Here is a 14,066-nt window from a genome sequence, read left to right on the forward strand (position 1 = left end):
GGAAGCAACCCCACAAGGTGATGCCATGTCTGAGCTGAGCCTTGTTTCTTTCTAAAAATATGTTTACGCTTTCCTTTTTTCCATTGGGTTGATATTTGTTTTTTTGCCTTTCAGTCAAAATCCAAAGATCTGTCCAAAGAACTGTGTTGTACCTGCAGATCTTGAATAAGTGTATTAATCAAAACCAATGAAGGTTTTCAAAAACCAAACATAATGCCAATCCATTGTGTGATGATAACATATTGTGAACCCTGGAGTAGGTTTCGGTTTTCAGACTCCCTACTTGTCTCATGTGTTACAATTCCCTCTCTTCTTGGTTTATGACAAGCTGTCATTTGCTGATACACCTGAATTAGCAAATTAAAATTTGTGCTTGCCTTGCAATTGCTATTTGATTCTGTGATGCTGATTTCTAACACTGGCTTGCAAGGCAAACACAAACCATGTCCTGTGATTCATTTGAAACGACAGACTATTCTGTTTTCTTGTTTTAAACAAAGAAAGGATAGAGGAAATTGTTATATAAAAATTCAGACCTAACTGCAGGCTCAGTTATATAAAGCTTTGGTTATATTTGAACCACTCCACTGTGTGTGTATCACCAGGGAACAGGCATTGTAGAAAATCTCATTGGTGAGTGAAAGCCCTTGGGCCAGCCCAAAGCAGCCCTTTGGATCTTGGCCACAATTAATATTTTTAAAATTAGCATCTTGGTATATCTAGTCTAGTGAAACTTACTGAGGTTAGAACTGGCATTTGATTTTATCATGTCATCATCTGAATATGCAAGAACCTCGGACATAATTTGGGAAGCATTAAGCAAGTTTTATTCACACCAATGTCATGCAGAGATAAATGATTATCTTATTAGAGGAGCAGGTGGCACTGTGGTTTAAACCACTGAGCCTCTTGGGCTTGCTGATCAGAAGGTCAGCAGTTTGAATCCCCACGATGGAGTGAGCTCCGGTTGCTCTGTTCCAGCTCCTGCCAGCCTAGCAGCTTGAAAGCATGCCAGTGCGGGCTTCCGGTTTGGTGCCGGATAATGGCGGAGCGGAGCTAAAGAGCTCCCGCTCCCGGGGGGTTTTAGGGGTCTCCTTGTCTGCGCCAAGGGCCCCTTAAAGCCACGGGAAGAGCGTCCCGTGGACCGCGGCCTCGTGGGTCCCAGACGTGCCGTCTCTGCTCTTGATTGACCCTCGTAAGGGGGGGAAATCAAGCGAGCGGAGCTCCGACACGGGACTGGAGAGGCGGATGCACCCCCCCAGGAGATCAAAGCAGCGATTCTGCCAGACCTGAGCACCAAGCTTTTCCTGCTAACTTCAAAGAAAAAAGAAGAACCCCGGCTGCTGTAAGTACGGGACTAATTGGATTTACATTTGAATAATTGGCAACCGGGATGTTTAAAAGGAAGCCCGTTCCTCTCCTTTGTTGTGCAGAGGAGGTAATTAAGTTTCAAGTGGCTGCAGCTGCATCACTAGATACAATGTTGCTACGAAGCACTCTGACAGAGAATATGGATTAAATCCCTGTGTGGGGATTGAAGACTTTGGAAATATCTCTTCTGTGGCTTTTGGAACCGTTTTTGGCACCCTGTCTCAGGGAAAATGGCGCTGGAAAACTAGTACGCAAGATGGAAAATTACTGATATTTGACACCCTTTGTCTTCTCCAACCATGCTTGCTTTCGCTTTTAAACTGATTCTAGATCCGGGTATTACCCAGGAACAAAGAAAAATCCTTCTGCAATTGGAGTTTGTGAAGTGGAAAATGGACTGGTTAGGGCGTAATTTCAAAATTTGTTGTGGAGCAGGAGAGACCAGCCAGACTTGGGAGAACTTTGATAACTTGGAAGCAGACTTCTCCAGGGAACTGGGGGAGGTGCTGGAAAAATGGGACGAATTGATTCAGCAACCCCAGGTAAATGGACGGCCCTGGTGCAGTGAGAGACACAGGGCTGATGTTTTGACTGGAGCTACAAGATCTAGTCTCTGGAGTGGGAGTCCAGAGATGAAGGTGAGAAGATTTTTGAAGACACAAGTGGAAGAATACCAAAATTGCGAAATGAAGTTGCTCGGAGAGGAGAGTTGGTGCCTCTTGAGGCGCCCAAGGAGGAGATTATAAACTATAAGATGACACTGAACAAGGACAACAGAGGGAAATGTAAAGATGAATGGTGGGGGGGCATGGGAGAGAGCAGAAAAATGGTAAGAAGGGGAATAGGGTGAAAATGATAAAAAGAATAAGGATGGATTTATGGTACCCTGAAGATAGTGTGTTAAGACTTTAGGATTTTGATGTTAAGTTTTAAGATTTTGATGTGACGATTTTGGGAATTTTGAATTAGTGAAGAGATATGTAACTGACTAATAGCAGCAGCTTAAGTGAAAAGATATAAGATTGATTTAAGAATTATTTCATGATACTATAAGATGTTAAGTTTTTTCTCTACGATAGTATAAAAGGTTGGATAATGAATTGCAATGTTAAAAATGGATGTTACCAAAATATATTAGTATGAAGGCAGAGGAGGGAAAGCGGGGGAGGTCCCTTTAGAAGATCAGAAACTAGATTTTGCTAAGTAGTAAGAGATAGATTGGTGTTCCAGTTTAGGTATGTATTGGTTTTGGTTTTGTTTTAATTGTTTTCTATGTCGATGGTGTTTATGTAATGTGTTTTTTATTGTGTAATGTTAGTGTTTATGTTATGTTATGTTTTTCTCTTGTTTTACTGGAAAATAATAAAAATCTTATAAAAAAAAAAAAAAAGAAGCATGCCAGTGCAAGTAGATACCACTGCGGCAGGAAGGTAAACGGCATTTCCATGCACTCTGGCTTCTGTCACAGTGTTCCGTTGTAGCAGAAGTGGTTTAGTCATGCTGACCACATAACCCGGAAAGCTCTGTGTGGACAAGTGCCGGCTCCCTCAGCCTGAAGCAAGATGAGCGCTGCACCCCATAGATGTCTTTGATTGGACTTAACCATCCAGGGGTCCTTTACCTTATCTTTTCCTTAAATGCTTGTCAATGTGTGTATATTTTAATTATATTGATGTGTTGTAAGGCACATGGCATTAACTTTTCTTTTAATTGGAATTTGCTAAGCTCTAAATGGTGGTCTCTGAATTAAATGTGTAATAGTACTATATTAGTAGTACTATTCTGCAGTTGTTAACTGTAGAATAGTACTGCTGATTATTTACTGCAGTTAATTATTCTGCAGTTTCCTTATATGGTTTTGGAATTCTGTATATACAACAGCAGATTATTTTAATGTATTTTCTTTAGTTTTGTTATGGTTTATGGCTAGACAAATGAACTGTTACAAATCAACCATATGTAAAGGAACTATTATGAGATTGAAAACTCCCCCCCCCTTCCCAATATAATTTTCAAAATAGATCACTGTGTTCCATATTGGATCTGATGAGCATCAAGATATTGATGTTGCAATCCTTACAGCGCTGCTAAAAGGTAAGCTTTTGACCTTAAAAGCATATCATAATTAAGCATGCACTGAATGTTTTTGGGGTGGGGATGATGGGTTTTCTGATTGGACTGATGGGAGTTGTAGTCCCTCAGCATCCTTGGAGCACCAGGTTGGCTACCACTGCTTTGCATAGTGTCATCTCATCCTACATAGCCATTTCAATATAGCTTTGTGATAACTTCATAAAACTCTTCCAAAGTAAGTGCATTGCTTTCTGGATCTGAATAGGCAAACACTTTCTTTCATTTTCACAGTACCATCCAAAATATTACTGGGGACATTGTTGTTGTTAATTATTATTATTTATTTGATTTATATACAACCATTTATCAGAAGATCTCAGGGTGGTGTACAACATTAAGAACATATTTAATGAAGCATAATAATAAAACGCAATACAAACCATAATAAAATGATAATAAAATAATCATAATAACAGTCCCCCCCTCACGCATTTAACAGGCCATAGATTATTTAATGGCTGAAGGAATGTTTTTGCCTGGCACTGAAAGGCATGTAATGATGGCTGCTGGTGAGCCTTTCTGGGGAGAGTATTCCACAGATGGGAAGCCATCACAGAAAAGGCCTGTTCTTGTGTTGCCACCCTCTGAACCTCTCGGGAAGAGGACATAGAGAAAGGCCTTGGTTGGCAAGCAGGGTCCAGGTCAGGTAGCATGGTGAGAGGTGGTTCTTAAAGTATTGAGGTCCTGAGCGATTTAAGGCTTTATGGGTCAACACCCCAACTTTGAATTGGGCCCAGAAACTAACTGGCAGCCAGTGCAGTTGGGCCAGGATCAGTGTTATATGCCCAAAACATCTTGTTCTGGTGATCAGTCTGTCTGGCCATGGAATTTTGCATCAGCTGAAGTTTCCAAACTGTCTTCAGAGGCAGCCCCATGCATTACTCATTGCAGTAATCCAACCTAGTGGTTACCAGAGCTTTGGCCACAGAAGTTAGACTGTCTCTGTCCGGATAGAGGCATATCTGGCTACCAGCCAAAGTTGACAGAAGGCACTCCATGTTACCGGGTGTTACTCCTGTTAAGAGGGAGTGTAACACCTTCAAGAACAGGCAGTCTCCCCTCCATCCAGTCTAGGGAACTACCCACTAACAATTGACATAAGCTTTCACAAATTCTGCCCTTTTCAGCTCAGCTTTAGTAATGAGCCATAATCTGTAGCACTCTAAACGAGGACATATCTTTTTTCCAGCAGATATGTTCTATTTTACCATGAATTGTATAGGCTATGCATTATTTCTCTAGCATAAGCTAAGGCATGAAATCAGCTGAAAACAAGAATTTTATGGTGAACAGGTTTGAATCTGTTTTCTGTGTTTGTTTTCTAGGCACAAATGCTTCTGCGTTTGACCAGCTTGTCCTTACACTTGCGTGGGACAGAGTTGACATTGCCAAAAACCATGTTTTTTTATGGACAGCAGTGGCTGGTATGTAGACATGGTTGTTCATAGCGGTGACTTATTAATAAGTTGTTGAATTATTGTTAAGGAATCGTCTGTCAAAACCATAATGCTCTGGTGTAGACAGAAAGCTTCCTGATCACCTAATCATACAGTCTCAGACACTCTTTGCCTTTCCCTCTCCTGTGCAAATTGCCCCCTTTCCCTGTTTGGAGCAAATTATATTTTACAGACAACTGTACTTAGTGCAAAGATGAGTACTAAGAGCATAATGTGAACTAGCAAGGTGCTCAACAGTTAAGTTGCAAGGTCATTGAGCAGCTGTGGTTGCCATGCAACTTCAGACACTCTTGGCTCTCACTAGTAATTTAGGCCCATTTCAATCTGGTTTCTGATTTGGATTTGGCACTAACACTTGCTTTCATTGGGGAGAATGGATTTCTCTGTGCTGTTTGTTATGATTAATAGGGGTATCCATTTAAACTTAAGTGTCTGTGGTGGGGATCATTAGCATTTCACTGCAGATACAACTTTCAGACTTCAGTTGGCACAAAAGAAAGTTCCTTTATGCAGAATTTAACTTCAACCTCTTAAGAGGTGTCCAGATGCATAAGGAACAAAACAACTTTTCAAAATATATAGTAGACTTTGGCATACTAGTTTTCTCATTTCTCATATTATTTCAGTGTAAGGATTGTCTTTATTTCTTCAGGTTGGGTCTTTGGAACAAGCTATGTTAGATGCCCTTGTTATGGATAGAGTTGCCTTTGTGAAACTTCTTATTGAAAATGGAGTGAGCATGCACAAATTTCTTACAATTCCCAGACTGGAAGAACTTTACAACACTGTAAGTGGATGTTTTTATTATTATTATTATTATTAACATCCATTAGTCACTTTTTGCCATGTCAAGAGAGTGATTTATGTATTTTAAAAGCAAGAAACCCCATATACATTAAAACCAACATTTTTGAGATTGATTTGGGTAACAATTGGGGGTGTTTAATGGAAGGTTGTCATTTTTATATCAGTAACTTTAAGCAACGGTACAGAATTTTAGGTGTAAAACATGAGCCTGCATTCTGATTGTGCAAGCACTTGGAGCGTGCATTGAAGAAAATATTATTATCTGCATTCAAGAGCTGATCTCAACCAGCTTATGATGATGGCATTTAATTTACCTGTGGAAATTGAAATGCTGATTGCATCTTTTGGATACAGTATAAATAAGTTTATAGGCGAATCTTTAATTACGTCCGCCTCTTGATGCTGTTGAAGCATATGCTGCTGTTGCCAGTTTTGCTGTTGGTCTTTGACCACAGTAAAGATATATTGATTGCATCTTTTGGAAGGCCAAATAGTTGACATTTCTTTCACAAGGCTAAAAAGTGATAAAATCTAGCTCAAGAGAAATGAGTGTGTTTTGAAACAGCAGAGGACTGAGAAATTAGATTGAAGGGATGCTACACAAATTAAGGAAGGGAGCCAGTAGTTGCAAACCCTCCTCACACTTCAGATGATTAGCCCCAAAATTATTTAGGAGAAAGGCTAGGAGGGAAATTATAGCTGCCAGTTACTGCCTTATTTTGGGTTATGGATTAAACCCTTAGGGAAGGATGGACATATCTTACTGACTCACATGATTCTTCTAAGTGAAAAATACAAAAAAAGCTGTTAATTATCAAAAGATCAGTTTTTATTTTCACGTTTGCAGGGAAGCATAGTCTTTCTTTACGCCTGGTGAAAGCTTTGGTTAGGTAGAGTTGTTCTATAAGTATAGCAAATCAAATTGCTATGGTGCTTCCCTTGTTTTTTTTTTTTAAGCAGCAGTCAAATTATTTATTCATGTAGAAGATAGTGCTTCTGTTTTAATTTTAAAAAATACTGAGTTATGTAGAACCTGGATAATTGAAAAAAACACAATTTTGCAATCTGTCATTCTACTACTTTGTTTTGTCACATGCCTCAGTGTATCTAAAAGTCTGCATTCTTCTCTTCTACATCAAGAAACAAGGCCCAACAAATCCAGCATTGCTACATCTTGTTCGAGATGTCAAACAGGTAGGGCTCTTGTTAAAACACTTCAACATCTCTAGATGCACACAAACAAGAAACTACGTTTTAATTAGCCTTCTCATATAGTCATTGTACTAATAACATTTTAAGCACTTACTGTGGTGTGTATAGTGGAGAACTTGCTTTCGGGTAATTTAGAATTTTAGAATGTCATTCACACAAAAAATGGGTGCACTTTGCTTCATGTTCAAATGGAAGCTTGTCCGCAGCTACATATTGCTTCATGTCCTTTCTGTGTTTGAAGGAAACTAAGGAACTCATGCACAGAAGAAGGAAGGGCATGCATCTGGGCTGCTCCAGATACTCAAACCATAGTTTGGTGTTGCATCTAAATTGAGATGTGGAGTCACTTTGTTAGTCCATGTTGCCCCACCCAGTGACCCCAGGTGTCTTTCCCTGGGGGGTGCTTGGGACTGAACACAGAACCACTTTCATGCAAAACATCCCTCACATTCTTTTTGCAGAATGACATCATGTGATACAGAGATTGCAGCATGTATTAGTGCTAAGTTAATATTGTCTTGTTCCCAGGGAAACCTTCCTCCTGGATATAAACTCACTTTGATTGATGTGGGGCTTGTTGTGGAATATTTGATGGGAGGAACCTACAGATGCACCTACACACGAAAACGCTTCAGAGTGATATACAACAGTCTCAGTGGCAGCAATCGGGTATGTGGTTTCTTTTTTAAAAAAATGCATAAAAGGTAGTATTTAACCTTTTTAAACAATTCAGTTAATGTAAAATAACAACAGCTCGTTTCTTCGAAGGGTGTTTGTCCTAAGATCTCTAGAGCGCTTTGTGTACTTGGAACTGTACCAATGTATGTTTGTTTGCATCTGTCTGTCTTGAGACAATGTAGTATGCTGCCTGGGGCTGCAGATGTACTAAAATGCATAGTAGTTGTCATGGATTGGTTAGACACAGGAATGGTGGTAGGAACCAGCTTGAGAACCACCAAGGGAAGAAGGCTCAGAATACAGGGAGTGGTGGTGGGATGACGATGAGTGGTCAGAGAGAGAAGACAGTGAAGAGGTGGTGTCAGAAGCTGAAGATGTAACAGGGCTTAGTGAGCTAGGAGAGTCTGTGAAACAGAGAAGTCAGGAATCAGAGGCAGAAGCTGAAGCAGATGAGTGGAAGAAGGGAGGTCAAGAGGCAGAGATGAGTTACGCTTGTTAAGAGTCACGGGTTTCTTCTCCTGCTGCGAAAGGATCCCCTCCACCCATGACTCCTAGAACCAGGAGAGACATGAAATGGGAGGAGCCCTGGAGAGGAGGAGACATAGACTGCTGTGGGGAGACAGGGACCTTTAGTCTTGGTAACTGATTTCATGGAATAAGACCTACAGGGAATGAGCTGCTGTGCTCCTTAGGCCTGACACTCAGCCAAGTCTGTGAAGATAATGTTTTTTTTTCTAATAAAGAGTTAGCTCTGACTTTGAACTGTGCAATTTACTGGTTTGCCTTCTCTGTGACAGTATCAATAGTAATATACTGGACACGGTCCAGCTGCACTTAAGTGCTTCGATTTTTGCTGGATTGTGCCCAAAGCATTCTGCATTATTATCTCAGCAAATATTAAAAGAATATTGCAAGGTGGGCCACTATCATTCCAACACTGTAGATGGGGACTGAGTCTGAGAGACCTTGAACTGCCCTAGAGGCTTCTAGGAAGCTTGTAATCGACATGAGAGTCGAACTGAGACTCTTCACAGCTTATATTCTCACCACTATGCAAAAATAAGCTACTTTGTCTTGGCTATATACAAATTTTTGGTTTTGTCCTTCAGATAATGAGTTTCTGTGCATATCAATGATTACACATAATTAAGGCACTGTACTACATTATAAACATGTTTTTCTGTTTCCCCACCACCAGCGGTCTGGGCGAAATGCTTCAGGCAGCACCCCTCAATTGCGTAAAAGCCACGAACCTTTTGGTAACAGGGTGGATAAGAAAGAGAAAATGCGACATAATCACTTCATCAAAACTGCCCAGCCTTACAAACCAAAGGTATGAGGCACACAGCTGCCCTTGAAGGAGATGAAGTTGGAACAGGGCTCTTGTTTTTGTGATGTGATCTTGGCATGTACAGAGGTGTATATAAATAGTGCATTGTACTTCTTGTAACAGCCTTTAAAGCACACATACCATAATTGACACTGGAGTTGCAGAAGTGATACAGATAATCTCTATAATTGTAGCAATTCCTTTTCTGACGCATGCAAATGAACTGAGAAATTTTGAAAGCTAAATGACATCAAACATTTGCTGCAAATGCAACTCACTCAGCTGCACTAGCTCTCCTATATCAAAAAGACATTATAAGCAGGTGCTGGCACAGAAAAAGAAAGCTAAATGAAAGTTCCTTATCTCTGATTTTGTGGCTGTGGAAGCTTGCTTGTATTTCTCCCTTTTGCTTCAGAGATGCTCACATGGCATTTCTTTGTAGCAAGGTTCTATCACAGGCTAAAATTATCTTATTTGTGGGTGGAGCTTGTATCCGGTAATTTTGATACTTTTCTTTATGATATATTTATTTGGGTTATTTTGGTGCCTTTCTTTGAATGATTCTTACCTGAAATAGTATCTTCCTGGTGAATTTTTAACAAATATGATGTCTGAGTACCACATTTTACTGTTGTGTTTTCTCTTTAAACTTTATAATTCTAGCTGCCCTTGTAAAACCTTTAAATGACTACCTTTTTTTTAAAGGCCGATAACACTGCAGAAGAAGGAAAAAAGAAGCAAACCAAGATGACATAGTAGATATTGATGATCCAGAAACAAGGCGCTTTCCTTACCCTCTGAATGAGTTGCTACTGTGGGCAGTACTAATGAAGAGGCAAAAAATGGCTCTTTTTTTCTGGCAACATGGTGAAGAATCCATGGCGAAAGCCTTAGTGGCCTGCAAGCTATATCGTTCAATGGCCTATGAATCAAAACAAAGTGACCTTGTTGACGATACCTCGGAAGAACTGAAACAGTATTCAAAGTAAACATTCTATTTTGTTAAAATCCTTAAGACAAATTTCAGCTTCTTGTTTCATAGTAGTTGCTAGAAGCTAATGCTGAAGATGCAGAAATTGGAGAATGTCAGGTTGGGCTTTGGTAGATGATGGAGTTTAACCACAGTGCCATATGCATTTTTTTCTGTTCATTTCCCATAGCTGTTATCCACTCGCCCTTTTTGTCTGTTCTGGCTGGTTAATTACAATCTCTTGCTAGCTTTTCTAAAACTGCAAATCCTTTTGAAAAGCCTGAATTATTTTTGTTCTGGTTAGATGTCACTTCCTGAAATCCAGCAACAGATAACTGGTCCAGGGAAATCTTGGGTATAGATGCAGAAGAATGCATCAGGTATGCCTTTTTACTCACTCAGAGTAACAGGGAAGTGCTGAGATGAAACCAATTTTCTTTTCTGCCATACAGAGTTGTATCCACGGGTGTCTCCCTTGCAACAGTACTAAGCAGGTGCTTCCATTCAGTTCAGGAAGTTCAGTGTTTGAAGAATTGGCATCTAATATGTGTGTGCATCTTTAACATTGTATGTCTTGTGATTTTTGTGTCCCCCCCCCCACAGTGAGTTTGGGCAGCTGGCAGTTGAGCTATTAGAACAGTCATTCCGACAAGATGAAACTATGGCTATGAAGTTGCTAACTTACGAGCTAAAAAACTGGAGTAATGCCACCTGCCTTAAACTAGCAGTGTCTTCACGGCTTCGCCCTTTCGTAGCTCATACTTGTACACAAATGTTGTTGTCTGATATGTGGATGGGAAGGCTGAACATGAGGAAGAATTCATGGTACAAGGTAACTAGTCTATAGATACAACTTCCTTGGAATCAATTTTTGCTGTTATTTTAGTAATGTTTAAGTGAAAGGGACATGTTGAAAGCATAGCCATGCAAAGTTTTCTTCACTGTAATATTTATGTAGGCTAAGCAAAACAGCTCTTTAACATAATCAAAGTGAGAGGTGATACTGGAATGAACAATAACTTTTTTTTGATGCTTTATTATCTTTTTTAAAAAAGGTACAGAAATGTAGAAGGCAGAAACCAGGCAAGTAGCCCTTAACCAGAGGTGGATACTTAGATCATCATGAGAACTAATCTACTACTAAAAATGTAGTGGTGAAACATTAACAGACTGAAACCCCCTTGTAAAATTGAAATGTCATTATGCTTTCTAGGGTAGTAAAGTAAAATTTGATGTAGAAACTTCATATTTATTTTTAGTAGCTGAAGCTGAGCAAGTGAGAAGGCTTAACAGAATTCAGACAAATCAGCAGGATGTGAGTGGGTGTAGGTTTTCAGAATGGCATATGTCAATTAAGCCATATAGTCTGGATTAACAATAAGAGGTGTGTTTCTCTGGATACTGCACTGAAAATTTGCCCCACTACGTTAGAATATAATAAGAAAATTATTATGTAAAAGTACACTGTTGATACAGACCATCCTTAAGCATCATTTTAAAGTATGACGTGCTGTTGTCTGTCTTGTGTTCCAATTTGTCATCTCTAACTTGCTTTGCTAGTCAACTAAGAGTAACACTCATTTTATGAAGGTGGGTGGGTGGGTGGGTGTGCTTCAGAATCTAAGATTCTTCAATGGCATTAGGGAGATATGCCTTCTGCAGCCTCTACACAGTCTAATACTGATAAAAGCATTAGGATGAGGGGTAGAAATCTATTTGAGCACATTTTGTCTAACAACTTTTAAGAAATTGCAGATATTTTTCCCTCAAGAATATTATGGAGTGTTCTATGTGTATCTGTAGTAGTTAAAAATTTTAAAAACCTAATCATTCTTCTACATCTTTTACTTGCTACCTGACAGATTTTGCTGAAATGTGGGAGAGGGGGGAAGAGGGGACTTCTGTGTGCTGGGTAGTTCTGATTTTGTTATTATTTAAAAACGTGTTAGTGAATGGGAAGTATTTTGTCTTAATAACTTGATGTTCACATCTTACAGGTAATATTGAGCATCTTAATTCCCCCTACCATACTAATGCTAGAATACAAAACCAAGGCAGAAATGTCCCATATTCCACAGTCTCAAGATGCACATCAAATGACTATGGAAGACAGTGAAAACAACTTTCAAAATATAGCGGAAGAGATACCAATGGTAATTCTACACACAAACGCTAACATGTTTTTAACAACGAAGACTAACTTTACTCTCATACATGATTTTAAAATGTGTTATTTTAATGTTAGGAAGTGTTTAAAGAAGTAAGGGTCTTGGACAGTACAGAAGGAAAGCATGACATGGAGGCAACAATAAAACCCAAGAGGCTTCCCATTACGCGAAAGTTTTATGCCTTCTATCATGCACCAATAGTGAAATTCTGGTTTAACACGGTGAGTTTTTTGTTTCTGTGTTTTGTTTCGGAAAAAGAACTTTTTTTTGAAAAAACCACTTTTCTTAATATTTATTTTTGATGTTTTACTTTTTATAGTTGGCCTACTTAGGATTTCTGATGCTTTATACATTTGTGATTCTTGTGAAAATGGAAGAGCTGCCCTCAATTCAAGAATGGATTGTCATTGCATATATTTTCACCTTGGCTGTTGAGAAGATTCGTGAGGTATATTTGCATTTGTAACGTGCTCTTTAATGCAGAAGAGGATTTAAATATACTTTCAAGAGTCAGCATAAATATGCTGTGCAAAAGTTGTAGAGAAGGTTGTGCCTTTCCATGCTGTCCTGGTTAATGTAATGTCAAGCCATAATTAAAAATAAACTATGGTTTAATTCAAACAAGGAGCTGGTGCACACAACTAATAACAGTACTCACTTTGTGTCTCCACCATTCCTGGTGCTGCCCCATTGCCAAGAAACAAGCTAGTTACCTTGTTTTGTCACATTACTCAAACCTGGGCTCAGGGTTTGCTTCTCTCCGGGCAAACCAGGATTGGAAGCCAAGGTTTTTTCTTGACTACACATTTGTTTCTGGCACGGTTCCCTCTGGTGCAGAGAGGAATGGACACTGTTCTTCCATGCTGAAACAGAGATGGTCTAATGCCTGCCAGCTAGCTGTGCCTGTCCAGTGTTAAGGCTTCCGTCACCCACACCTAATGTTTGTGTAGAGCCTGCACACAAAAAATGCAGGATGCACAGGACCAACCACACAGCTGATATCCCTCCTAGTCTAAGAATCAACTCTGCATTTTGCTTATGCACATTGTTTATGCACAAAAGTGTTGTGCAATAGTTGGGTGTATGCATGGACATTTCATGGGTCCTTAACTGAGACAGTCATGTGTATGGACAGGGCACAAAAGTATGTGGTCACTTCTGCTTTGCCCCTACATGCTGTGCCACTGTTCTGAACAGACCCATTTGTAAATTCTATTGAAGATATTCCTAGTATTTCAACCATGTCCCATTTAACATGCTTTCATTATATCCTAACCATGTGTCTTTAGTGTAAATGGCTTTGGGATAATAATGGAATACTGGGCCAAGTTGTCTAGTAGATACTGGAACCAGGCACGCCAGTTGGGGCGCATGAAAATTTTCAATGAGGTGGCCGGGCATGCAATTCTCAAAACACAGTGCTGGTCCTATCCATAATTGCATCTCAGGCAAGTCCCGTATTGGGTTAAAATGCTCTGAAAGAAGAAATTTTAATACACTAAATCCTGAAATACTTCTCTCCACATTACTTTGCATGGTGGAGGGATAGGCTTCCAACATCCTGCAGAGTTTAATAGACCAGGGAAATTGACATAAAGGATGAGACTATGTCTGACTTGGAGCATTAGTTAGGAAAAGAGTTTGCATTTCTCTTAATTTTGCTACCTCTATAGGCCTGTCTAGATGATGTTTGTTTATATAATGCCATGGTGCTTTACCCAGAACAGGTCTGACAGGTAGTTAACCCAAGGGGCTTACACAGGGAAGCAACAGAGGGAGGAGATAACAATGGAGGTAGCGGTCAACAGGCCAAGAATACACAAATTATTTCAACCATTTTGGCTTCATTGCAGGACTGGTTTATGTGGCAGTCTTTATGGTAGGGTATTGATGTAATACTCGTTTTCTGCAAGTCATATGTTGTAAATTGGGGGCTTGCC

The 14,066-nt window shown here is 39.7% G+C and overlaps 1 protein-coding gene across 1 annotated transcript in view; it reads left to right on the plus strand.

The window, feature by feature from the left end:
- Positions 1-3,326: 3,326 nt before the first annotated feature.
- LOC117056234 (transient receptor potential cation channel subfamily M member 7-like) overlaps positions 3,327-14,066 on the plus strand; it is a 39,384-nt gene continuing 28,644 nt past the window's right edge. The window contains 12 exon segments of the mRNA XM_033166392.1: positions 3,327-3,465; positions 4,830-4,928; positions 5,614-5,748; positions 6,909-6,962; positions 7,509-7,649; positions 8,857-8,991; positions 9,694-9,730; positions 9,733-9,973; positions 10,562-10,790; positions 11,956-12,111; positions 12,204-12,347; positions 12,446-12,574. Coding sequence (XP_033022283.1) covers positions 4,836-4,928; positions 5,614-5,748; positions 6,909-6,962; positions 7,509-7,649; positions 8,857-8,991; positions 9,694-9,730; positions 9,733-9,973; positions 10,562-10,790; positions 11,956-12,111; positions 12,204-12,347; positions 12,446-12,574 — 1,494 coding nt within the window. The 5' untranslated portion in view covers positions 3,327-3,465; positions 4,830-4,835.

This window comes from Lacerta agilis, chromosome 13, assembly GCF_009819535.1.
Source record: "Lacerta agilis isolate rLacAgi1 chromosome 13, rLacAgi1.pri, whole genome shotgun sequence".
NCBI lineage: Eukaryota > Metazoa > Chordata > Lepidosauria > Squamata > Lacertidae > Lacerta > Lacerta agilis.